Here is a 27,808-nt window from a genome sequence, read left to right as displayed (position 1 = left end):
ACAGTAACGTCTGAAATTTTCGATACGAACAAAGTGCCAAAAATATCTATACACAACCTTATTGCCCATATATTGAGGTAGTGTATACAGATTTTTGCTAATTTTTCCGTATCGATATTTTCAGACGTGATGTGACCGTACATATATTGTATGTTGTTGTATTTATTACTAGTGCTTTGTTATTTACAAAAAACATGTAGTATGTACCACTACAGAATTGAATAAATGGTACAGTCGCTTTAGTTTGAGTCGGTTCTGACCAATAAACTCACTCATAACTTAACAGTAGTAACAAGAACAGGTTAAGTTGATAGTGTCGTTAGATTAGTCTATTGGAATACTTGGACCTGTCCAATTGTCTTCTCGGATCTATTTCGAAAAGCGACTTCGAGAGCTCGGCTTTTATTGCCATCGAGTAGATACTGACTGCAAGCAAGCGATCGCTTGAGACAGTCCAGTATAAATGTAATATTCGGTTACGTTATTACGGATCACTTCATTAGTTAGGCTGATATGTGGACTGCTCGCTAACTAATGGGAATACAAGCCCAGCTTACTCGCGTTCATCACCTCAGAAACTTTACCCATTCGCATCCTTCGACAGGATTTATTTTACGATTGCCATAAACGTGCGTCAGGGTCAGGTTCTTTGGACGCCAATGGATTTCGTGGAATGCTTTTTGCCCTTTTCGCTATTAAAACGGTCGTCTTAAGTAATCGTAAAGTGACCTGGATAAAGCGTGCAGTTTCCTTTGTACGAACAGTTTGGTGTTGTGTCTTTCAAATGTGATATATATTTATAGGTAGAAGTTAAATTTCTCTGAAATGGGATTTTATCCTATATAACTTACGTTTTGAAATCTAAACAGTGCTTTATAAATCGGCCTTTACATTCAAAACTAGGCGCATTTACCCCAAACTCAACCAGCACTCGGTAAAATAAACAGCAATAACAAAGAAAATAGAAGTTAACGATATAACCGAAACAGCAAAGCAAATTGATTAATCGACCGCTCGACCGCGCATCATTAATAAAGTTGCTGCATCTCGGCTTCCGTTCGCACCAAGAACTCAGACAGCGCAAGGAGTAGATAGAAACTGTTATTTTATTGTGAAGTCGGAGGAAGCAGTTAGCGGCGCAGCGCCGACTCATTTGTGTCAGCTCTTAATTGTCTCAGCGAGATTTCATCGCGACCCAGATCGAGAAGGTTAAATTCCTCAGGCCGCCGAATAAAACTTTTAAAGTACCTATATAAAAGAATGCCTTCCGTTTTTGGCGTGAATCTGGAAATCTTCCACGTCAGGAAGCTCGAAGGTAATGTTATGTAAGAAGAGAATGCTTTGTTCTAATATTTGACGCGCGGGTTCATATTCTGCCCGTCAACTTGGCCTGTTCAAGCTTGCTTTTCCGTAATAAATGATACTAACTGTCTTTAGAATCAGAATCAGATCATTTATTTGCTTTCACGTATAAATACACGCAAATACAGTTATACAATATACTCTACTTACTATGCTAAAATTGCTTAATCTAAGGTTATGTATTATATGTACGTTATGCATATTAAACTTAGAGTACGTACATGTCATTCAATAGGACTATATTAAAAAAATCATTACAATAATGTCGAGAGTAAAGTTAAGTTTGGTTAAGTGCATTCGCGAATAATTCATTAATTGTTTAATACGGCCTTTTAGTAAAGTAGGTATAGCCTTTTTATTTTTTGTCAAATATTCTAAAATCTTTACAGTTCTTTATGTCTGGATTTAACTGGTTAAATATTTTGATTACCATGTTATTAACAGTATTATTAAAGTGGCCGAAACTTGACTTTGTACGTAATGACGAGTTATAAAATAAGATTGCTTGAGTATTCACCCAATTACAGGCAAACACGGCATGCATGTAACAGAAATGTTGCTTACATATGATTTTTTTTTTAATCCTAAAGTACTAAATATAAATCAAAGTAATGCTGATATTAGGTAGTGGAATACAGGAAATAACTAAGCATAGTAACTAGTGAGATTGATACTATCCGTAGTCAAGATAGTATAAGTTTACACTTGTTACGTATAGTTATTTAGGGAGCAAATGATGAATTCTAAACAATTACAACATAAGAAATAATTTTTAAGAAAAAAAAACCGACTTCAATGGGGGATGCCGCTGAAAGTTCACTTATTGTTGATGGTGCACTCTTAGATTCCAGACAATGAAATGAAAAAGACACCATCTTTTGCCTAATAATGTAGAAAAGGAGGTAAAACCATCCACTTTTCTAGTAGCATTTAATTTCTGTAAGGGTCGCAGTTCTAACCTAACCTAACCTACTTTTCTGATAGCATTTCGCAGTGCAGCAGAAGCAGTGTCGCGTCTAGGATTGTTCTGACCTACTAATTGTCCCGATAGGAATGGGAAATTTGAAATGAGTAGGCAGAAGAACGTTCAATAAAAATATTTATTACCACAACTAGCTCAGATGGTCAAAAGCGGGTAAAATGTCGTGGTTCGCGCTAATACTTGTCGAGATCGGATTCCGCTAGTCGTTTGCGGCCAAAGTACTCCCCTGACGGTGCCGAGGTGGTAGGCGCAGGTCTTTCGGGTCGGCGCTGAGTTCAGCGCAGCTCGTAACTGTGTGGCGCTGAGTCGGGGAAAGGGCCAGAAGCAGAACGGCAAGCGGGCGGCAAGCAGGCAGCCAATAAAAGTCACTCTAGACTTTGGACCCTGGAACGCGCCATCATACAATGCGTTAGAAACGGTCCATAAGCGTTTGTGAACACCAGCGGCAAGAAGGAAAGCACTATAGTAGTTGTGTTGCCGTGGAAGTTCACAATTCAGATACGGAGATTACAAAAAGGCGAAGTAAATTAACGAAATAAGGAATTTAAATGCAACTATTATTTTTAATACAAAATGGAGGGTCGGTTGACAAAAGGTCATGACGACTATGAATAGAACTATAGTGAGGAAGTGATTTATCTTTAGTTAAATGACAATTACTATGAAATGGTTGTAATTACAATATGTAAGTTAAAATTCCAAAGCAATAAAATAACACTAAAACATCCTAAGCAACTAACATATAAAATGTATCCACTTACCCAATTCGGGGTACACTTTAAAACATAATTAAACACCACAGTGATTTTATAATCGTTGAGGGACGCGTAGGGACGAAGTCAAAATTCGATAACGGATTCGTTATTTCGAACCGTAGCAGAGATCGATAATGAGCGACGTGCGTTCCACTCAACTTCAATGATAGAATGAACGAGCGAGCGGGTGCGCGCGATGACATGACACAGCGCACCGATAAGTGCATTCATTCAAGCACTCGCGAATGTGAACACTATTGTGAATGAATGTTATAACTATGGCGCGACATATTTGAAATAATCAGCGTGATGATGATTTTATATTCCTGAATACACAGTTTTAAGACAGTAATGTTGTATATTTTAGTGTGTAATATAGTTAACAATTGTAAATATATTTTTAATTAGGTAAGTAGTAGTTCTTAAGGTCTATTTTTATGAAACATGTAACGTATTACGTTACATATACCCCCCTCTCTGGGTAAGGATTTCGGTCTAAGCAAAATCCGTCTCATTATCCCTAGCACTTACAGATTCATTCTATCAACTTTCATTCATTCTTCCAAATATCTCTTTCATTAAAACAGCAACAACTTTTACAAATGCTGTTGATGCACACATTCATGAAAATCGAGGCATCAGCTGGCATAGCTTGTGACTCATGCTAGAAAGTAGGTGTTCATGGAGGCGTGCCTATCTACCTATTATTATAAAGTTTAAAATCTTTTATATGCCAGGCTCCAATATTTTTGCCTGCCATATCTTCCAAGATATAAACTAACGGTGAACGCTTTTCAACAACTCTGCATTGCAAATATTTAGGTGCTAACTTCTTACTAAAATATTTATCCTTATCACTAAGAACGTAAGTTCGCTTAAATACTATATCGCCTACGTTATATTCTGCTGGTTTCCTACGCAAATTGTAATGCATGGTATTCTTTACATGTGCATTCCACAGTGAGGCTTGTACATCATTAAATACCGAAGCGAGGCATCCCAAGTTCTCAGCATAAATGTCACGCGGCAAGAACAAAACTTCATCTCCTAGGTCTGTGTCAGTGTAGTGCGATCCACAGGTGATCAGCTCCCTACCATGAACTAAGAAAGACGGAGAGTAATTAGTCACTTCATTTACGGAGTTGTTCATCGCAAATTGAATCTTTGGGATAAAAGTGTCCCAGGATCTATGGTCGTTACCTACAAACGTGGACAGACAAGTGACAATAGTCTTGTTGAAACGTTCCACTAAATTTATTTGGGGACAGTACTTTGGTGTGTAATACACATTAGGCACCTTGTATTTCTTAAATAACGCGTCTGTGACTGAGCTAACAAATTGACTTCCGTTGTCTAAAAAAATTGTTTGTGGTATACCGTGTACCAGAAAAATTGAGTCTTCTAAGGCTTTAACAACTGCGTCGGCAGTAGCGCGACGAAGAGGGAATATGGTACAATATTTTGTGAAACAGCAAGTCACGACAAGTATATAACTATTCTGTTTTCGAGAAACTGGAAGTGGTCCTACAAAATCAATCGAGATCATTTGATGGGGGCGACTACACTGCTTGGGGCGTCCCATTTCTCCCAACGTAGTGTGATTTTGTGACTTATATGCCAGGCAAACGGTACAAGAGTTAACAAATTGAACGACGTCCTGATGCATCCCGGGCCAGTAATATGACAATGCCAGACGCTTGTACGTTTTGAATATGCCGAGATGTCCAGCAGTCGGTTCAGAGTGGTTTTCGGATATGATGTTGTCACGGAATTCACTGGGAACAACCTCCTTCCAAGCGAACTCTGAGGTGAGTTGTGATATGTTTTTAGAGAGTCTGTATAAAGAATTATTTTTTATTAAAAAATTTGGAAAATTATTTGGACTTTTAAGACATCCGTTATACATTTTAATGAACCATTCATCCTTAGTATTGGCTATCGTATTTGCAAGGGAGATGGCAGAAATGAGGACAGCACGTGACAGAGCATCTGGGATCACGTTGTCAACGCCACGACGATGCTTAATTTCGAAGTTGAATGAACTTAGACGGACTCCCCAGCGTGCAAGTCTGCCAGTTGGATTTTCCAAGGAAAGAAACCATTTCAACGCAGAATGGTCTGTATATAGCGTGAACTTTTGACCATTCTCTAAGTAACAGCGCCAGTGCTCGAGCGCTACAATTGCACTGAGTGTTTCCCTCTCAGTGATGCTGTAGTTTTTCTCCGCACCGGTGAGAGCTCGGCTCATGTAGGCTACAGGGTGTTCCTTTCCATCTATAGTCTGTGTCAGCATGCCGCCAAGACCATAGTTACTAGCGTCAACGTGTACCTCGAAGGGCTTAGAATAGTCCGGGCAAGCGAGGACTGGCGCAGAAACTAAAGATTCCTTCAAAGCATTAAAAGCCGCGTCGGCTTCGGGCGTCCACTTGAACGGCGGTGCTTTCTTGCCATTCGAAGTCAAACTATTGAGCGGCCCGGCTACCGTGCTGAAGTTTGGAACGAAACGTCGGTACCACGTTGCTGTACCGAGAAAGCGTTTCAGTTCCGTTTTGCTTTTCGGAGCAGGGAAATTTAAAATGGCATCTACCTTATTTGGGTCCGTACGCAAACCACGAGAATCGACAACATAGCCTAAATATTTTAATTCGCTACGAAAGAATTGGCATTTTTCAAAATTTACTGTTAAGTTGGCTGACTTGAGCTTGTTTAAAACGCGCAAAAGGCGAGATACGTGTTCTTCAAAGGAAGAGCTAATAATGATAATATCGTCTAAGTACGCGAAAGTTTTAAGTTCCATGTCGCCAAACAACAAATCTACTAGACGCTGTTGAGTCGCAGGCGCATTAGTGAGACCAAAAGCGGTGGTTTTAAACCTTAGTGTTCCACGCCCTGGTACATAAAAAGCAGTCTTATCGCGATCCGAAGGTTCTATGGGGATCTGCCAGAACGCCTTAGAAAGGTCAACGCTGGACAGGTACTTTGCGTCTCGGAGATTATCAAGAATTTCCGAAACGTATGGCAAATTGTACGCGTCACGTTTAGTCACAGCGTTGAGCTTTCTACTGTCGAGACAGAACCTGGGCTGTCCATTCTTCTTAGTCACTATAAGTACCGGAGAGGACCACGCGCTCTCACATTGTTCGACAACGTCAAGAGTAAGCATTTCGTCCACTTGCTCTACTAGTATGCGCTGTTTTTCAGGCGACATCCTGTAATAACGTTGCCTAATAGGTTGAGCGTCACCTGTATCTATTTTGTGTGTGATTAGGTTAGTCCTACCTAAACCTTTCTCTTCCATAGATATGGATTTGAATTGAGCTATAACATTATCAGCAATTGACTTTTGCGATTCGACTAAGTTTTCGTAAGAGTTAATAAAAGATTCATTGGTCACGTTTACCTTGTCAAGAGGGCCTTTCGATAATTTTATACTTCCTACATATTTGGGACAAATATGAAACGCACGCCAAAAGTCAACTCCCAATATAATGTTCGTAGGGTCTTCAGGGACCACATGAGCTGTTATTACATGGAACTGGCCTTCAAAAGTGATGGGTAAATTCATGTGCCCGATACAGTTTAGAGGGTGATTGCCAGCTGCTGTTAAAGAAGAGCAGACACCCTGTTGCAAGGTGCAGTCTATTAAATCGAGGTGGGCATTGTTACCGATTATAGTTACTGCAGCACCAGAGTCTAGCATAGCACAAGCATCCATGTCGTTAATTTTAATATTTACATAAGGCCTAGTATCAAAGAGAGGCTTATTCTGCAGAATTGTAGATATTCGATAAGACGTAGAAAATGTTTTGATGAACGATAGCCAAGAGTCCCAATCTTGCTTATCAAAATGACTACAATTCCGCTCACCTAGTTTTTTGTACCTTTGTTCTTATTTTTATTACAAACCGGACAATCGGGAGTCTTGACATCTTTCATGCCACATTTAAAACAAATCACATCCCTACTAGCCTGACATTGCCGAATATGATGAGTATTGCTACGACACCTTGGGCAATACGGTTGTTGTTTATTGTTTTGAGCTGTATTGGACACGGAATGTACATAATTTTGTTGTTGTGCCTTATTTTGATTTTGGTTATAATTGGTGTTCTTAGAATATTGCCCTTTATTATAATTATTGTTAAATGCATAGTTTTGCTTATTATATGTGTTGTTGTTAAATTTATTTGTACTTTTATTTGATTCCCTAGAGTACGCAAATTCGGGTGCAACAGTGTCAGAAGTCACTCTTGGTGGCTCCTGAAACTGTGAGTGTCGAGAATGATAAGTCTCGTAATTGCGACACAATGAGCGTAAGGAATCTATTGTACTGATTTCGGTAGATGATGCTGCTAGTGTACTTGCGTAACAAGGCCTAATATTGTGAAGAAGGATTCTTAACTTCTCTGCCTCTGAAGGAGGATTGGACAAACGCGAGAACATACCATCCATGATAGAGAGATAAATAGTGATGCTCTCGCGTTCTCCCTGAGTACGACCACGAATCTCCGTGTCCAGTCTGTAGTCATAATCTGACTGGTCAAAGTCCTTCCTCAATAGGGCTGCTAATTCGGACCAAGAATCTACCTTGTCTCTTACAGACCGATACCAATGCAAGGCATTGTCTTGGAAAATTTCAGTACAGTAATTTAAAATCTTACTAGCAGGAATATTTCGGGCTTTTATAAACTCATCAACACGCTGAATAAAAGAGCGCACGCAAGTTGTGCCGTTAAATTTTAATTTCGCAAGATCGGCTGAGGTACGGTCGCATGTCACCGAGATCACGTTCTGGAGCTCGGGGACCGCAGGTCCAGATCCAAAGGAGCTGGCGGAACCCGCGCCGGCAGTGCTTGAAAAAGGTTTATTTGCCTGAAGGGTCTTAAACTTTTTCGTAAGAAGGTCAAATTCTTTAACGACTTCATCGTATTCTTTTTTAACGTCATCACTACGCGTTATCCTCGCAATACGGTTATATAAATGGTTCAGCATGTTTTGTGTTCTCATTAGCACAGGAATAGTGAGATCAGCACTATCTAAATTTGACTGAATTTTAGTGAGAACTTCCAAGCAGCCATTAAGGTCTTGTGAAGCTTCGAGTGGAGACTCTAAAATATGCTCTGAAGGAAAGTCCTTTGAAAGTTTGACAATTTGTTTGCGTAGTTCCTCAACGGATGAGGCCGGAGTGACGCCTCTAATACGCACTTCATACTCCAGCTCTGGCTTTTGAAGAGATAAGTACTTCACGGACAGCATGATGAACCAAATAAATATTTTGGGTAAGTGGTACAAAGCAAAAGCAACTACTTAAAACTATAATCAACTCTAGTTCTCCGCTCTGTTACAATTAAAATGATGATGATGAACGTTTGGTTTTTTTTTTTAAATTAAAATAAGTAAAAATAAAAATAAAACTGTTAGGAGAAAAAAAAGCAATGCTACTAATGTGTACTGGTTGATACGTCAGTAAAATGATTCACAAAAGGTGGTAAGTACAAAACAATTTCGGTATTCGTAACCAATTAATATTGAATAAAAAAAAATTGGTTTTACACAAATTTAAAAAAAAATTAAATCCAGAATATAAAATACTGAAACTTTGTACACCTCAGTAGCAGGAAAAAACCCAAGAAGAAAAAGAAGGCAAAATAAAAAAACGTTTCACAATAAAAAAACCACAAACATACACTAACTACAAGGCACGAAGAAAAACGGAATCCGATAAGTATTAACCACGTGTAAGGGCGCCAGTGTCGCGTCTTGGATTGTTCTGACCTACTAATTGTCCCGATAGGAATGGGAAATTTGAAATGAGTAGGCAGAAGAACGTTCAATAAAAATATTTATTACCACAACTAGCTCAGATGGTCAAAAGCGGGTAAAATGTCGTGGTTCGCGCTAATACTTGTCGAGATCGGATTCCGCTAGTCGTTTGCGGCCAAAGTACTCCCCTGACGGTGCCGAGGTGGTAGGCGCAGGTCTTTCGGGTCGGCGCTGAGTTCAGCGCAGCTCGTAACTGTGTGGCGCTGAGTCGGGGAAAGGGCCAGAAGCAGAACGGCAAGCGGGCGGCAAGCAGGCAGCCAATAAAAGTCACTCTAGACTTTGGACCCTGGAACGCGCCATCATACAATGCGTTAGAAACGGTCCATAAGCGTTTGTGAACACCAGCGGCAAGAAGGAAAGCACTATAGTAGTTGTGTTGCCGTGGAAGTTCACAATTCAGATACGGAGATTACAAAAAGGCGAAGTAAATTAACGAAATAAGGAATTTAAATGCAACTATTATTTTTAATACAAAATGGAGGGTCGGTTGACAAAAGGTCATGACGACTATGAATAGAACTATAGTGAGGAAGTGATTTATCTTTAGTTAAATGACAATTACTATGAAATGGTTGTAATTACAATATGTAAGTTAAAATTCCAAAGCAATAAAATAACACTAAAACATCCTAAGCAACTAACATATAAAATGTATCCACTTACCCAATTCGGGGTACACTTTAAAACATAATTAAACACCACAGTGATTTTATAATCGTTGAGGGACGCGTAGGGACGAAGTCAAAATTCGATAACGGATTCGTTATTTCGAACCGTAGCAGAGATCGATAATGAGCGACGTGCGTTCCACTCAACTTCAATGATAGAATGAACGAGCGAGCGGGTGCGCGCGATGACATGACACAGCGCACCGATAAGTGCATTCATTCAAGCACTCGCGAATGTGAACACTATTGTGAATGAATGTTATAACTATGGCGCGACATATTTGAAATAATCAGCGTGATGATGATTTTATATTCCTGAATACACAGTTTTAAGACAGTAATGTTGTATATTTTAGTGTGTAATATAGTTAACAATTGTAAATATATTTTTAATTAGGTAAGTAGTAGTTCTTAAGGTCTATTTTTATGAAACATGTAACGTATTACGTTACAGTGCATTCGCGAATAATTCATTAATTGTTTAATACGGCCTTTTAGTAAAGTAGGTATAGCCTTTTTATTTTTTGTCAAATATTCTAAAATCTTTACAGTTCTTTATGTCTGGATTTAACTGGTTAAATATTTTGATTACCATGTTATTAACAGTATTATTAAAGTGGCCGAAACTTGACTTTGTACGTAATGACGAGTTATAAAATAAGATTGCTTGAGTATTCACCCAATTACAGGCAAACACGGCATGCATGTAACAGAAATGTTGCTTACATATGATTTTTTTTTTAATCCTAAAGTACTAAATATAAATCAAAGTAATGCTGATATTAGGTAGTGGAATACAGGAAATAACTAATCATAGTAACTAGTGAGATTGATACTATCCGTAGTCAAGATAGTATAAGTTTACACTTGTTACGTATAGTTATTTAGGGAGCAAATGATGAATTCTAAACAATTACAACATAAGAAATAATTTTTAAGAAAAAAAAACCGACTTCAATGGGGGATGCCGCTGAAAGTTCACTTATTGTTGATGGTGCACTCTTAGATTCCAGACAATGAAATGAAAAAGACACCATCTTTTGCCTAATAATGTAGAAAAGGAGGTAAAACCATCCACTTTTCTAGTAGCATTTAATTTCTGTAAGGGTCGCAGTTCTAACCTAACCTAACCTACTTTTCTGATAGCATTTCGTTTCTGTAAGGGTCACAGCTCTAACCTAACCTACTTTTCTGATAGCAGTTCTGTTCTGTGACCCACCTAAGCCACTTTTCTATTAGCATTTCCGGGTCCGGATCAGAGTCCAGGTCCGTGTCCGGCTGTCCGGGTCCAAGTTTGGGTCAGAGTTCGGTCCGGGTCCGGGTCCGAGTTGGGGTCCATGTTCAGACCCGGGTCCGGGTCCGAGTCCGGGTCCAAGTTTAGGTCTAGGTCCATAAGGAAGAGAACAAATCGCCAAACGTGAACTATGTGTCATTGAAGAGTTCCATTCTGATCATTATCAGCAGTTTCCATTTCATCAAATGTCACTTTTTTAAATGTAAATGCTGGATTTGTTGATAAAAAAACAAAAATCACAATATGTATGCCTTTCACATTTGAGGAGTTCCCTCGGTTCCTCGTGGGTCTCATCATCAGAACTCGAGCTTGACAAAAATATGTCTTAAAAACTTAAGTTGCTTAACAAACATAAAGAAGAGGACAAATCGCCAAACGTAAACTATGCGTCATTAAAGAGTTCCATTCTGATCATCATCAGCAGTTCCACTTCATCAAATGTCACTTTTTAAAATGGAAGTGCTGGATTTGTTTATAAAAATACAAAAATTACTATATGTATGCCTTTCACATTTAAGTAGTTCCCTAGATTCCTCATGGATCCCATCATCAGAACTCGAGCTTGACAAATGTTTCTTGAAAACCTAACTTGCTTAACAAACATAACGAAGAGGACAAATCGCCAAACGTGAACTATGCGTCATTAAAGAGTTCCATTCTGATCATCATCAGCAGTTCCACTTCATCAACTGGCCGGCGACATAAATAAAAAATAAAAAAATGGTCAAACTTACGGCATTCCGGTTACTCCCATAATTGCAACAGTATTATTATAATGTGCAAATGCTCACCAATCACACCGATGAACCTGTTCCATATCGTACACAATGCACGCTCAGCCAACGCTATCTTTTTTACTGCTGATAATATAGGTTTTTACTCTCTTAAGACTTAAGACATGAAAAATGAACTAAGCAGAATATTTAAAGAAACTAAGAAGTCAATCAAAAAAGATTATGAAAATCATAGGCACGAAATCATCACGAAAAACCTTAATAAGCATAGAAGCACTAAAAGAGCGTTCAAAGAATTAGACCAGCACAAAACATGGATACAAAAACTTCAAACGGAATCAGGAGAAACAAAATCAAGAAGAGATGTTATAGATCACGCAACAAACTTCTACAGAAATTTATACAGTAATAAGAACAAGGATATTACAAATCCGCAGACACATATCAGCAACGAAACAAGCACCACCATACCAATAGAAGACACCGAAGTATTTGACCATATAAAAAGGTTAAAAGCCGAAAAAAGTCCTGGTCCTGACGGAATATGCAATGAAGCTCTTAAAATAGGTGCACCCGCTATAATACACCATCTAACAAAGTTATTTAACATGGTTCTGGAGGAAGAAACTGTACCAATACAGTGGTGCACATCAGACATTGTATTACTTTTCAAAAAGGGAGATCCCCTCGATATAGGAAATTACAGGCCTATCAGTCTGCTACCTAGCTTGTACAAACTGTTTTCATCCATTCTGCTAAAAAGGATAACACCGGCCATTGACAACTTGCAACCAATAGAGCAAGCAGGCTTCCGATCAGGTTTTAGCACTACAGACCACATACAGACCATGGAACAAATAATAGAAAAACACTATGAATTCAACAAACCTCTGTATGTGGCCTTCATAGACTATAGCAAAGCTTTTGACAGTATTAGCCACAATTCTATTTGGAATGCATTGCAAAGGACAAATGTTGATAAAAAATACATTAACATTCTGAAGTACATTTATACAAACAGCACAAGCAAGGTAAAATTAGAAACCAGAGGGAGAGAGAGGAAATAAATATAAAGCGTGGAGTCAGGCAAGGTGACCCCCTGTCGCCCAAGCTATTTATAGCAGTACTTGAAGATGTATTCCGCAGCCTACACTGGACGGGAAAAGGAGTTAATATCAATGGAAGATATTTAAATCATCTCAGGTTTGCTGATGATATTGTCATTTTAGCGGAGCCAAAAGACCTAGAAGAAATGATGATCTCACTTGATAATGAAAGCACTAAAGTTGGCTTGGAAATGAATGCGGAAAAAACAAAGATACTGACTAACAGCCGCGAAAGACAAATCATAATCAATGAAAAAAATATAGAATATGTGACAGACTACAAATATTTGGGCAAGGAACTTTCATTTAGAAAAACAAAAAACGAGGAAGAAGTCAAAAGAAGAATAAACGTTACTTGGAATAGATTCTGGTCCCTAAAAGAAATTCTGAAAGGAAATTACAACCTGCACATGAAAAAAACCGTATTTGATACCTGCCTTCTGCCCTGTCTACTGTACGGGTGCCAAACTTGGGTGTACACAGATATAGTAAAACAAAAAATCAAATGCACTCAGCGGGCAATGGAACGAAGCATGCTACATATTAGAAAAATAGAAAAAGTAAAAAGCCAAGACATAAGAAATAGAACAAAGATTACTGACGCGCTTAAACATGCACTCACACTAAAGTGGAAATGGGCTGGCCACATCTCACGTTACACAGATAAACGATGGACCAAAACAACCACACAATGGAAGGGGCCAACCGGGAAGAGAAAAATTGGAAAACCAAAAAGAAGGTGGGCTGATGACATAAAAGACATAGCAGGAAACAATTGGATGTATAAAGGCAAAGACAGGGAAACATGGCATAAGATGGAGGAGGCCTTTACCCAATAAGGGGTCCATATTTCATTTGAACTTATAATATATAAACTAATCATACTAACATTAACCCTAGGGAAAAAGAAACTAACAACCAAAATAACAACACATCAGAATTGTAATTACCGTTTTTATGTGAAATATGGAATAAATGGCTTTATTATTATTATTTATTATTTATATACTCTCTTAATGAATAGTGTACTTGTGGCAGACGATCTTGACTCAGTTTGCAACGTAACTTGTCGTGAAGTACTTTCCCCTGAATGTTTTAGTACCATTTTTGACCAGAAAGCTACCTATATAATATTCGCAGCAATAAACAAAAACTTGAATATGTTCCTACTAAACTTGCACCGTACACAAGTCGAGTTCGATGTGCTGGTCTTAACTGAATGCAGGTTACAAGACACGGCTTTGATAGACCACATCCCAGGATATTCCTCATACTTCTCAACCCATAACAATAACCAAAACGGCGGTGTCGTAATTTTCATTAGAGACCGATGGATGATAAACGTATCTGAACCCCACTTTGACGAAGCATGTTGTTTGATGGTGGACATTCCGAACAGGGTTACTATTCTGGGTATCTACAGATCCCCTTCCTTTTATTGTCCGACCAGCTTCTTTCGAGACCTAGATAGTATCCTTAACTCACTTAGCCATGCCAATCAGATAGTCCTGGCCGGCGACATAAACATTGATATTCTAGCCCAACGTGCCTACGTAACCGAATATCTTTGCTTACTTACTGAACATGGTCTGTCACCCGCAATTACCTTGCCTACGCGCCAAGAAGCCTGTTTGGATCATATATTTGTTAAAACTAACGAACTGGTTGCTGGTTTAGTCTGTGACTTTAATGTAACTGATCATAAAGCTGCAGCTGTCGAAATATCAATGCATTCCTTTAGTTATTTTAAGCCCAGCAGATTAAAAACCGTAATCGAATATGAAAGTGTCGCTCGGGAGCTCTCAGAAACAAATTGGCAAAAAGTGTTGGATGAAGCTGATGTTAACGTAGCAACTAATTCCTTGGTGACAATAATTTGGAACGCCATCGATAAACACTCTAAACAAGTAAGGATTCCTAGATCTAAATTCACTTTGAAGCCGTGGATGACTCCTGGCCTGTTCCGTTGTATTCGGCACCGCGACAGGTTACATGCAAAAGCAAAACGATTTCCGAATGATGCAGTCCTTCAAATTTTTTATATCAGATATAAAAATTTCTGCAACGATCTCTTAAAAAAACTTAAGGTACAACATGAAAAACATGAACTCTCGACAAACTCCACCAATACAAAAAAGCTCTGGCAAACCGTTAAAAACATATGCAACATGAATAAGTCAAACACTCAAGCCCACGCACTCATCTCCACGTCAAACCCTGAGGAATCTTTAAGTGATTGTAACAAATTCTTTTCATCTGTGGGACAAAATTTAGCTGAACAAATAATCACACAAATAGGGGAAAGCGAGGAAAGTCTTGCCAATAAAGTTCAACCACTCAATGCCTCAAATTTATCTTTCTTTATGCAGCCTACCGACTTTGGAGAAATTGAATTCATTATTATGCAGCTAAAAGACCACAGCGCACCAGGCTTAGACGGGATTAGTAATAAACTCCTAAAATATATAAGGTATATCATCAGTGAGCCACTTACTCATATCTATAATCTTAGCCTTGCTCAGGCTACTTCCCTGATCAATGGAAGACAGCTTCCGTTACCCCAATTCACAAAGCCGGAGCAAAAGACATTCCCGGAAACTACAGGCCCATATCCCTCCTTAGTGCTTTTTCCAAAATTCTAGAAAAGCTCGTAAATTCCAGACTCGTTAAATACTTGGAAAACTTCGGTCTCCTCTCTGATAGACAATTCGGTTTTAGACGGAATCGATCCACGGAAGACGCCACTTCCCTTCTAGTCAACCTTGTTTCTTCTTACTTAGACAACAATTTAAAATGCATCGGCGTCTTCCTAGATCTTGCTAAGGCATTCGATTCGGTATCAATTCCGATTCTACTCCGGAAACTGCAAAACGTTGGTATACGTGGCGTCCCGCTGTCATGGTTTGAAAGCTATCTGTCTGGAAGAAGTCAGCAAGTTAAAATAGACTCACACAAAAGTCCAGAGGAGCCTATTAAGTTCGGCGTTCCACAAGGCAGCATTCTCGGTCCCACCCTTTTCACAATTTATATCAACGATATTTTAAAACTCCATATTCCAAATTCTGAAGTAATATGTTATGCTGATGACACCGTAATACTTTTCAATGACAAGGACTGGGAAAGAGTCATCGCTACAGCAGAGCACGGCATGAAAATTGCAGCGCATTGGTTTCGTACCAATCTCCTAACTCTAAACAGTGATAAAACCAAATTCATATGCTTCCATAAAACTGCCTTATCGAAACCATCTTTTGACCCAAAAATAAAAATTCACCTATGTAATGATTTTTCCACTAACCTTTGTAATTGGGATCATATCCAGCGCACAGACGTTATTAAGTACCTGGGCTTATTAGTTGATGAAAAACTAGATTTTAAACATCATATTCATAATCTCGCTGATAAAGTTAGGAAATCCATCTTCATTTTCAAAAAGCTCCGCAATTCAGCCTGAAGCCTTTGCTAAAAATGGTCTATACTGCGCTATGCCAACCAGTGATCAGTTACTGCATTACAGTGTGGGGTGGAGCACCTAAGACCACGATGCTTGAACTCGAAAGAGCCCAACGCTCCGTGTTAAAAGTAATGTTTAAGAAGCCCTTTCGATTTCCAACATCAGATCTCTATGCTGAAGCGAGGGTTCTAACTGTTCGTCACCTGTTTCTGCATAAAATAGTTGTGCTTACGCATATTTCATCCAAGTACTTGACTTGTTACAATTCGCTCCTTAAAAACGCATATTTAATTTACCGGTACCTAAAGTATCATCTGCTTTTTCTAAACGTTTTGGGGACTACATAAAGGCAGCATCCTATAACGCCATTCTCAAGCTTTGTGTCTTAAGGAACAGCACTGTAAACGAGGCCAAAAATACTACTTTTAAATTACTTCAATCACTGAATTACACAGAGACAGAAGCTATTATACAGAGTGTCACCTAACCCTAGTTTATATAAGTTTTTAGTTTTAAGTATTACATTTAAATTTTAAATTTATGTTATATGATAAAGTATGACTTGCATACGAAACAAAATTCTGTTGTACAAATGTAACTGGTTCCCCGCGATACAGGTGCAACCTAGTGCGGGGGCCCCTGGTAACTATGTTTTGTAAATCTGATTGTAAAATAAACTATTCTATTCTATTCTATTCTATCAAATGTCACTTTTTAAAATAGAAGTGCTGGATTTGTTTATAAAAATACAAAAATTACTATATGTATGCCTTTCACATTTGAGGAGTTCCCTAGATTCCTCATGGATTCCATCATCAGAACTCGAGCTTGACAAATGTTTCTTGAAACCTAACTTGCTTAACAAACATAACGAAGAGGACAAATCGCCAAACGTGAACTATGCGTCATTGAAGAGTTCCGTTCTGATCATCATCAGCAGTTCCACTTTATCAAATGTCACTTTTTAAAATGAAAGTGCTGGATTTGTTTATAAAAATACAAAAATCACTATATGTATGCCTTTCACATTTGAGGAGTTCCCTCGATTCCTCATGGATCCCATCATCAGAACTCGAGCTTGACAAAAATGTTTCTTGAAAACCTAACTTGCTTAACAAACATAACGAAGAGGACAAATCGACAAACGTGAACTATGCGTCATTGAAGAGTTCCGTTCTGATCATCATCAGCAGTTCCACTTCATCAAATGTCACTTTTTTAAATGTAAGTGCTTGATTTGTTGATCAAAATACTAAAATCACTATATGTATGCCTTTAACATTTGAGGAGTTCCCTCGATTCCTCATGGATCCCATCATCAGCTCGAGCTTGAAAAAAATGTTTCTTGAAAACCTAACTTGCTTAACAAACATAACGAAGAGGACAAATCGCCAAACGTGAACTATGCGTCATTGAAGAGTTCCGTGCTGATCATCATCAGCAGTTCCACTTCATCAAATGTCACTTTTTTAAATGTACGTGCTTGATTTGTTGATGAAAATACTAAAATCACTATATGTATGCCTCTAAAATTTGAGGAGTTCCCTCGATTCCTCATGGATCCCTTCATCAGAACTGCTTTTTGACAAAAACGGGACCAATCTGTATGTATATACTTACAAACAAAAAAAGAATTTTCAAAATCGGTCCCGAAATGACGGAGTTATGGAGTAACAAACATTAAAAAAAAAAAAAAAAAAAAAAAAAAAAAAATACAACCGAATTGAAATCCTCCTTTGAAATCTTGAAGTCGGTTAAAAAGTTACACATAGATATATTGGAATTACGGTTTTATCTTGAATCTATGTAAATATGTTTTGAATTGATTTTGTGTCATATTTAACATGTCGAGTCTGTTCTGTTTATATAATAAGTTATGCTCTCTACTCGTACAAATTCTAGGTATTAAACTATGAGAACCAACATTTGTTCTATAAATATTACATAAGAAAGGCCGAAAATTAGCTAGTCGAGAATGCTTTCGCGGAACAGTCCAATATATTTTTTGCAAAAGCTGTGGGCAGTCCATCGTTCCCGAAACAATTCTGTGTAGTAGCGTTTGGTCAGAAATCCAACGTATTAAATGATTGGTTGGAATTGTTTTAAATGATTACGAATTCTGGTAAAAGCATATATTTATAGGATGGGCAGTAATATTTTCTATAAAATATTTATCAGTACGGTTTTTACTCACTATTATTTGAAAACCACTATTATTATTTATTTTTTTTGAAATATGTCACGATAGTTTAAGTGCGAATATTTTTTATCTTATTTACTTATATAAATAATTTTAATATGTTTGAGTCTCGTCAAGTTTCATAGCGAAGTTTTGTACTTCCGATCGTTGTCTAGCTACCCACAACAATTGTTTACAATGTTTTACAATTGTCACTGACACAAAGTCAGGGTATAGCACGTAAGTACTTTACGCGTACGACACGGTGGCACGGACGGGACGTCTGCGCTTTACAGCATGGCACAAAAAGGTCGTTGTTACGCATCATTTCATAATAACCCACTGTCCTTTGTCAATGCTCAATTAGGCGAGACTTCAATGCTACATTATTGTTATTGACGTCGCTTATTTTAATGTTCTGGTATTCTATTTCACTCGACTTCTGAAAACGGAGGTAGTCTTTAATAGGCTGCTTTTGAGTTAAAACTATGAAAACGGATTATATCGCGTATTTTGAATTTATAATACATCCCGACGACGTATGTTGCTTTTTAGGGTTCCGTACCAAAAAGGTACAAAAGGGACCCTTATGGTGCTACTCTGTCCGTCTGTCTGTCTGTCTGTCTGTCTGTCTGTCACATTGCTAAATATCTCGAGAACTACTGAAGCTATCGATTTGAAGTTTGGAATAGTTATGAACAGCGCTAACCTTAACACATTGGAAGTGATTTTTTTTATTATTATTTTTTTATTATGAAAAATGCCCAATATAAAGAGGGGGAAGTCTAGTTACTAGGTCGAGTGGGATATCATTTGAAAGAGCTCGAATTGAACATTACAAAACAATTTTTTTTTTGTAGTGAAAAAAAGGAGTTATGAAGGAAAATGTGAAAAAAAATACCATCCCCCCCCCCCTTATCTCCGAAGTTTACCAACGAAAAATTATGATTTTTTTACGTAATAATAACATTATCATAAATATTACAGGAAAATTATAATCACACTTCTATCTAGAAAACTTTTTTTTAAATATTTACTAGAGATAGAGATAGAGATCTTTATTTGCATACCAGTATGTTTACATAATGGACCCTGGAAGCCCCTTTGCGGGTATTTATTATAATTGAAATTTCTATGAGATTACACTATAAACACCTTCTTTTAAATAGATAAAAAATTGTTGAAATCGGTTCACATGATAAAAAATTATCCTTTAAAAAACCAACATACATACAGGTCGCGCAAATTAGTTAGCCAATTTGCCGATAGAAGGCGCTGTACACAATTATTCTTAGCCATTACAATTGTGATTCTGGTCAAGTCTTTCGTCATTATAGTTACATGAGAAAATTTAAAATTTGTACGGAACCCTCGGTGCGCGAGTTAAACGAACTCGCACTCGCACCATAAATGTTTTTTGTAGCCATCTAGGTATGTTTCATTGTTGTAAATGTCGCATTTTCGCTTTGTTCTATATTTTTGTTCTATGTTTTATTAAAACCTGTAGGTAAGTACGTTGTATTTTAAAAAAAGCTAGTGGTTTTTAATACATTTTCCCACGGGTACTTTGTCAATAGAACTTTTTGCTGCCGCCGTGTCGTTAGCAAACCGGGTGCCTTTCTCAACTTTTGCCATGATATCATTTTACCTGTGTTTTTTGCTTTCGCTACAACAATTATATCTCACGTGGGTACCGTTTCCGTCTGCTCCATATACTGTTCTAAGTACAAATAGACGTAACGTGGAGGAAATACAATTGTTTGTATTATGCTGCTGCAAAGCTATTGTTTATTTTGCTTATTTATTCCAAAGCGGAAATAGTGATAAAGGTGATAATGTTATAATTCACAAGGCAATACAGTAACAACTAGAATGGGTTGGTGGAAATTTCCTTATTTTTCGGCCAAAATACTTTAAATTTATAGGTATTGAGGCGTGATTCTAAGAAAATTTGTTAATTTCTGGTACCTACTTACAAATTAACTCAACGAAATATAGCCATCATGTCAAAATAATGGCGTTTAATCTGATAATTGTCCAAGCAAATTGCGCATATACATCGGCTTCGCTCGTTATCGGCGTTTCAGAACCCACTACTTAAATACCACACGTCACACGTGCTCAAAGGGTGTTGTTCCACCCAGACATAAAGAGAGTATTAATGGCTTATATTACTCCCTATGTAGTAAGAATGTTTAACTTATTATCTCTAAGTCATGTTACATGTATTATATGTTATTGTGTATTACATTACACATAACTTATTAAATCTTCCCTAGTTGAACAAAGTTTGGCGATGCCATTGCTATAACTACACAGTATGTAACCGCTACCGAGAGTGAGTGTTTGCGGTTTATATCGCTAATGAAGTTGCTCCCACTACGGATTCATTAATCTTGGAGCACTGCGACTTGCAAGCAACACTTTCATTTTGCTAAAACATTCTTAACGCCTGAGAACAGAAGATTCTAGCAATTATGAGGACGCTCATGACCTTAATGGGTAATTTTAAAACGGTTCATTAATAACATGTGTTTATTATACTTGAAGTGTAAGTAGGTGTATAGGTACTGTCGTAGATTGTCGACTAAAGGACTGTTCACATACTGATTTTATATTTGCTCTTGTATTGAATGGTATAACAATTAATTTCGTCATATTTGCGCAAATACGGCTCTACATCTGTTGATTTTATATACTTTAATTGCCACTATACATAATTATACATACGGCCGCGTCTCTCTCGTTACTCTAACTACTGATTAATAAGTTTGTCATTTTTGTATCCATAAAAAGAAGAAAGGAATAGTAAATTGCTACCCTCCGAAATGACAATAACTAACAACTATAAGATGGATCCACTTTAGGTGTTGATTTGTATCTAAACCACATTAGAGGACTCAAATATTGATCATAATTTGACGGTGGATAATCGACACATATTAATAATTATAATTATTAATATGCACAGGTATATAGGTAGTTACCGGTACGCATTTGATAGAATAGGTGTATTTAGTTTTGTAGGTAAACTAAATGTTGGAGTTCATCAATGTAATGCTAATGAGCCTGCTTTAATATTGCATATAAGGTAATAATATTATCTTTTAGCTCATTCCACTGGATGTCAGATTATACATTTATGCACAATTTCATCGATAGTTGATGGTCCATAGGTATCTTGTATTAGTCAGATTAGTCAGCAAGCATTATTTTAGGATATTTTAGCATTGGGGTTAGTAAATATTTTATTCGGATTGCGACCGCAGCAGCGCTACTGCTGCGTCGTTGTAGCAGCAGTGGTAAACGGGAGATATCACTGTCAATCTGCTTGATAAAAGGTGTGATTTGAAGGTTCGCGAAGGTTTTATCTAATCGCGAGAGCAAATTTATGTTTAAAATTATATTTAGGTAGTTTATATTGATAGAATAAATGCTCCAATGTTATGTTAGTCACGCCTGTTTGAAACTTCGGTAAAACCACCTGAAACTAGTAAACGCGGGCCTGGAATCCCTAGCGACTATTATTCTTCTATAAAAATATCGACAACTTCAAAAAACCACTCAGAGCTTGCATTTACTTTTGTTTGAATGTTATAAAACTTGTAAACTCAATTTACTAGCGGCTTGTCCCTAGAGCCCGCAGACTAGGCGGATCGAGGGTTGGCACCTAAAACTTAGCTACGAGTAGAATAACTAATTACGTATAATTCCACACAGCTAAATAAAAAGTCATTTTCAGCATTAGAAGTTAGATTAATCCATAGAAATTACTGTCGTGTCGTGTGTCCCCCAACTTTTCTGCAGACTGTGCTGTGGAATTATAGCCTTGGGACAGCAAAAAATGTTCATTTGAAAATTGAATTGTTTTGAATTGAATTGTTTGCTGTCCCAAGGCTATAATTCCAAATATATTGAACGAACAGTATCGTTATGGGTATATTTTCATTGTATATGTTATAAACTAATAAATAAAATATACTTTTGTCCCTAAGGCCGTTCCATCGGTTTGCCACTGTCTTTGTCACATTTCGCAAGAAAGAACGGGAAAGAACATACGCGCCAAGTGTCAATTTTGATCGAATTTTGTCGGTTTTTATTTATTTTAAAAACGTTACCTTACAATATCGAAATTAAAGCTATGAAATTACTATTTATTTTTTATTTATTTATTTATTATCTATTTATTATTATTCTGAGATCCAACAGCTGTTAACATGTCTATAGGTTTTATAAATTTATGTTAAGATTGTTTTTTCTTCTTTTTTTTGTTTAAAGTATCTAATAATAAATAACCGAGTAAAGTTGGATTAAAAGTCCGAGTTAGAGGTTACTTTGGGAATTAATTGTATCGAGCAAAGGGCCATAATTCCTGTATCGGAAGATGTTGTTAAAGATAATATCAAGAACTAATATTTTTTCCAGGTCTACGAATATCAACGCCTCTTAGAAAAACATGATCATATAAGGAGATTTTTCGCCTTCTGGCTCAGGGAACCGTCTTAAGTAGGTATTGTTTGTGACAAAATCGAATTTCAAACCCTAAAAACGGCGAAATCTACCGCTATTTCGCGTGTCCCACGTGCGGTTTGGCTCAAAGAAAAAATCATAAGTTTGGATGTTATCAAATACATGATATTTTTATATAAAGAATTATTTAAGGAATCGGTTTACGTAAGTATTTATAAAAAATAATGCGTTATTTATTTAAACCAAGAAAGACTTTTTTTGTCCCGCGCGGCATTGTTTTTGTATGGCTCAAGGATACCTCCCTAAATCTGGTTTGTCTATTGATTTACCATTACATTTTAATTAACGATACAATATATAGTACATTACTTAGGCTTCTATCTTCAATGGTAGTGGACACAGAAACGGTATTTTTGACTGAAGAACAGTTAATCTTTTCGAACGACGTATTTTGGTACGAAAAAACACCCTCTTCAAAAATTGACTCTCCCATATTGTGAAATGAAAAAAGGAAACAAACATGCATTTGTACGATTCAGATTTGTTAAATTTGCTGCTTGGGGCTAAATAGAAATCTTATTTCAATTAGGATGGCTCTCAGAATGGTAATTATTAATTGATACTCGTAATAAGTTAAAAAAAAGTCTGTATAAAAAAAGTTACTTATTTAGTTATTTTTAAAAGTGTTTCCAGAATTGTGAGTTTATCAGTACATATTTACTTCACTAAAAACAATTTGAAAAGTGAAAAATTTCAGATTTAGTACATAACAACATTTTGTTTTGATGCAGCACCTTGACGCTTTTCTGTTTAGCCCTATGGATGACTGGTAGAGAATGCCTATAATGGCATTAAGTCCGCCTGTTGTACACTTTTCATGTGCAATAAAGTTTAAATAAATAAGTAATAGTAAATTTTGTAGGCACTGCTATCTATCGACACACAATTAAAACTAAAAATAAGAAAGTATAAAAATATCATACGGATTAATGATTTTTTTATTTGTATTTATTATATTTTATATGATTTTGACCCATGTTCTTTACTGTGTTATAAAATTAATCAATGAATGAATAAATGATAAATAAATGAATGAATGAATAAATAAATAAATATTAGGGGATATCTTACACAGATCAACCTAACCCCAAACTAAGCACAACGTGTACTATGGGTGCTAATAACACTTAGTTTTGTCGACATTCATTGAAGAAAGCGAAAACAATAAAAAACCATGACTTAATAAGTACCACAGAAAAATCGGTAGTTCAACGCAAACAAAAAGAGAAGATCTTGGAGCTCGACTTCAATATTGACTTGACATGACTTCTATAAAGTATGACATGACTTATGTAAAGTGTCATATTAATGCACGTAGGACATTTTAAAATGCGAGTTCATTATGCACTAGGTACTATGTAAATAACACGACTCACATACCCAGACAATGGTATGGTCGTAAGTATGTGTGGGAGTGAAGAGCCTCCGATCACACTTCTACATTAAAAGGAAAGGCGACACCAAGAGCCAGACCTAAGGCGGCCGTTTCTCCATACAAACGTAGTCTCCATTTCCCTCTCTGGATATTGACATTATGATAAATATTTTTATATATATTATTGATGTATATTAACCATAGCTATGCCCCTATGTTTGACATTTATCGTTTTTTTTATTATTGTAAAAATTTGGAGCGAATAACAGATCTTATACAAATTTTTAAATGCTCCTAAAGCCGGAATTACATTACCAAATTGGTGGTGTGAATTTGATTTCGTGACATTCGTTTTACCAACAGTTTCACGTGTAACTTAATATTTTCGTAATGGATGCATTAATTTCATAAAAGCAAGGCAATTTTGTGCCCTGCGCGATTTTTTGGTGTAATTAGTGTCATGCAACTAATTTCGTAGTGTAAATGCGACGTGAAAAACTAGTGTCGCTAAAGTGCCTGCGCTGTGCGGACGTGTAGCTTCGATACTGATGGGGCCATGGTCACTTATACTGTGAATTTCACGCTACTAATTATTTCACGAAATGACTTTCGCATATATCGAAACTGGAAACTACTTTCGTGAAACTGATTTCAACATGCATGACACTAATTTCGTAATGTAAATCTCGCTTTACTCTTATAATAATTAAAAATTCGAATAAAATCAAACCCCCTATGTTTGATTTTATTCGAATTTTTAACTTAACAAATTGTGTCAAAATATTTTCAATAATGTTAATATCCAGAGAGGAAAATGAGGACTACGTTTGTATGAAATGGCGACTTCGCGCGAGTTCTCCACTTTCGTCTTAAAGGCTCGACGGCGCAGTATACAAGTTATCTACAGCTTAGCTTTAGATCTTGACTGAGCAGTCACAAACAATTTATATGAAACGCTCTCGAAATGGATTTTGTAATACGGCATTGTATCCGAGCCTTGCGAAGCGAAATAAACTAAATCTATATAGGTGCGTGCTTCGAAATAACATTGGATTACTTTCACTTTGTTCCTGTAGAGGCAACGTATGCAGGATTCGTGTTTAATTTGTGTCGTAAGAATGAATTTTTAAAGGGATTTTTCTGCTTATTTGCAGATAACCGCAACTGCCGCTGGAGTAACGATCAGTCAACAGAAGATTGGCGCGATGCGGGGGGCGGGGCCCTGCTGAGGTCCCGCCACGGTATGGGCTCTAACATCAGCCAGCACTCCGCCAAAGGGCTAAAAGGTCGACGCGCCAGGTCTAGTGGCGACCTTTGCAATGGCGACACCAAGAGCCAGACTGAAAGTTCCGTCTGCGGATCTGTGGTGGGCGACGCCATGGGCTGGAACAGGTCGCTGCCAAATCATTTGGACGGAAATAGACATTTAGCTGAATACAGCCGGGTGAACAACAGCTATGGGGAGTTCGGAACATACAACAGAACACATCCTAAAGGAGGACGCGGACTACGATACCGAGTGTCCAAATCTGGTGAGTTAATCAATGAATATTCAATAATTGTCTTATTTTAATTGCTATTGCGTCAGGACATGTTCTCGTTTCCACAATTCGAAGTATTAATCTGGGTTCAGATTTAATACAATTTAAATGCTATGTTGTATTTTTAAAACGACGTGACGAATGCCCTGTTATGCAAGTTCATTGAACGTCATCGCAAATTTGCAGTTTTCGTTAAAGCATTTATATGTTTGTAGTTCATTAATTTAAATACAGTGAATATCTGTTGCTATATCAATATCAAACATGAATGTATCCAGAATTGAATGAATTTCAATTTACATTAAATATCAATAACAGTCATGATAATAATCTGAAAATATTTGTTATAATACTTCAAAATATAAAGCGTTCACTCACTCGCTCACGAGTTTTACATTCCACACGGTTATTTTTTGTATGAGATACAAAAATACCACATTTTCCGTGCAAGCAACATAAGCACATAAGCGGCATCTACTGACAGTACTGACACTATAAATTTGGTGTATTTGACCGAGTGATCTCTCCTGGGTCATTCGATGTTAGCGTAGGTACGAGACTACGAGTATACGTCACGCGGAGTGACATTCGGGCGCCGCCGCTGTGGCCAGCTGAGGCCACTTTGATTAGCAAAGCTTTGTCAATGACACGCTCACTTTAAATTAGTACTTCATATTTGTTAGTTAGTGCGATGATATGTTTTATTTTATTAACTGAACTTACGATTACATATTTTTTAGGGTTCCGTACCCAAAGGGTAAAAACGGGACCCTATTACTAAGATTCCGCTGTCCGTCTGTCCGTCTGTCTGTCACCAGGCTGTATCTCAACTATATCATGAACCGATGGCTAGACAGTTAAAATTTTCACAGATGATGTATTTCTGTTACCGCCATAATAACAAATACTAAAATGTACGGAACCCTCGGTGCGCAAGTCCGACTCGCACTTGGCCGGTTTATTATTTTATTTAAGGCAATTGTTCTTTCATCCGCTTTAATGCAACCTCTATTTAACTGCAACAACTCCTTTACATAATGCTAGTACTTAGTTGCTTCATGAATAGTACCATAAAACTTTATCTACTTGTTTACGTGAGTACAAACAATAACCCGTCGAGGTTACTGCAGTCAGAAAGATTTGGTTAATGTGTATACTTGTTGTTAAGGAAATGCTAGCTGCTTAGCTAGCATAGACCTTGGTTTGGGACTGACCTGGTGTATGACGTGGTAGACTTTCTCCAGGGGCCCCTGATCTTGGTTCCTTCGATGATGAATGTAGTAATCTGGCGTCGTAGGCTGGCGTGGACACACTTGGTATGGTTTTGAGGCTCAGCTCAAGCTACGGAGCGAGCTATTAGATGATAATACTATTACTTATTCTGTGCTGTTATATAGCGACGGCGTTTCGACTGAGATCGTTGAAAATTGTTTGGCAACACTAGAGCTTCCAGTGTTTCGCGCTTTGAGAAAAGCGTTCCGTTTTAGGCTGGTCCCGTTTTGGAATATGCTAGTAATAAAAATACGTAGTATTTGTGCGTACATATACCGAACACTTGTAATAAGTAAAATATGAAAAGTTTAAAGAACTAAAAAAATTAAAGCTGTCTGTTAACTAAATATTATCATCAGGTAACTACATGTATAAGTTAATTTAATAATTAAGTAAGTGTAGGCAGACTAATATATTATGTACAGTCATGTTTAACGGTGCATTGGCGCATAGTAAACTAGTGTTCGTGTCATTACAGTCATATTCCCTTGAGGGTTCGCAAATAGCTTTTTAATAGGTGGCCGTACGACCGGCTGAACACCTTGAGCGAAACCCCAATGCCTTGGCTATCGATCCACTTCCCCGTGCTTTTGGCGCCTAGGTATAGGTAATTCATGAAAATGTAGACACGTTTATTTACCCCACAGATTTTGGATTGCGTAATAGAAATTTTATAAGTACCTACATTTTTATTATTTTGAAGTTCAGAGACAAAGACTGGTTCGTAATGGTG

General features: G+C 37.3%; 1 protein-coding gene across 3 annotated transcripts in view; it reads left to right on the top strand.

Moving 5' to 3' along the window:
- The window catches only part of LOC134741803 (uncharacterized), a 154,848-nt gene that overhangs the window by 44,152 nt on the left and 82,888 nt on the right, over positions 1-27,808 (top strand). For all 3 annotated transcript variants that reach the window (XM_063674710.1, XM_063674716.1, XM_063674703.1), the window contains exon 2: positions 25,417-25,794. In XM_063674710.1, the coding sequence (XP_063530780.1) occupies positions 25,417-25,794 (378 nt within the window). The remainder of the gene's footprint in view (positions 1-25,416; positions 25,795-27,808) is intronic.

Source organism: Cydia strobilella, chromosome 1 (genome assembly GCF_947568885.1).
Source record: "Cydia strobilella chromosome 1, ilCydStro3.1, whole genome shotgun sequence".
NCBI lineage: Eukaryota > Metazoa > Arthropoda > Insecta > Lepidoptera > Tortricidae > Cydia > Cydia strobilella.
This window is presented reverse-complemented; position numbering and strand designations above follow the sequence as displayed.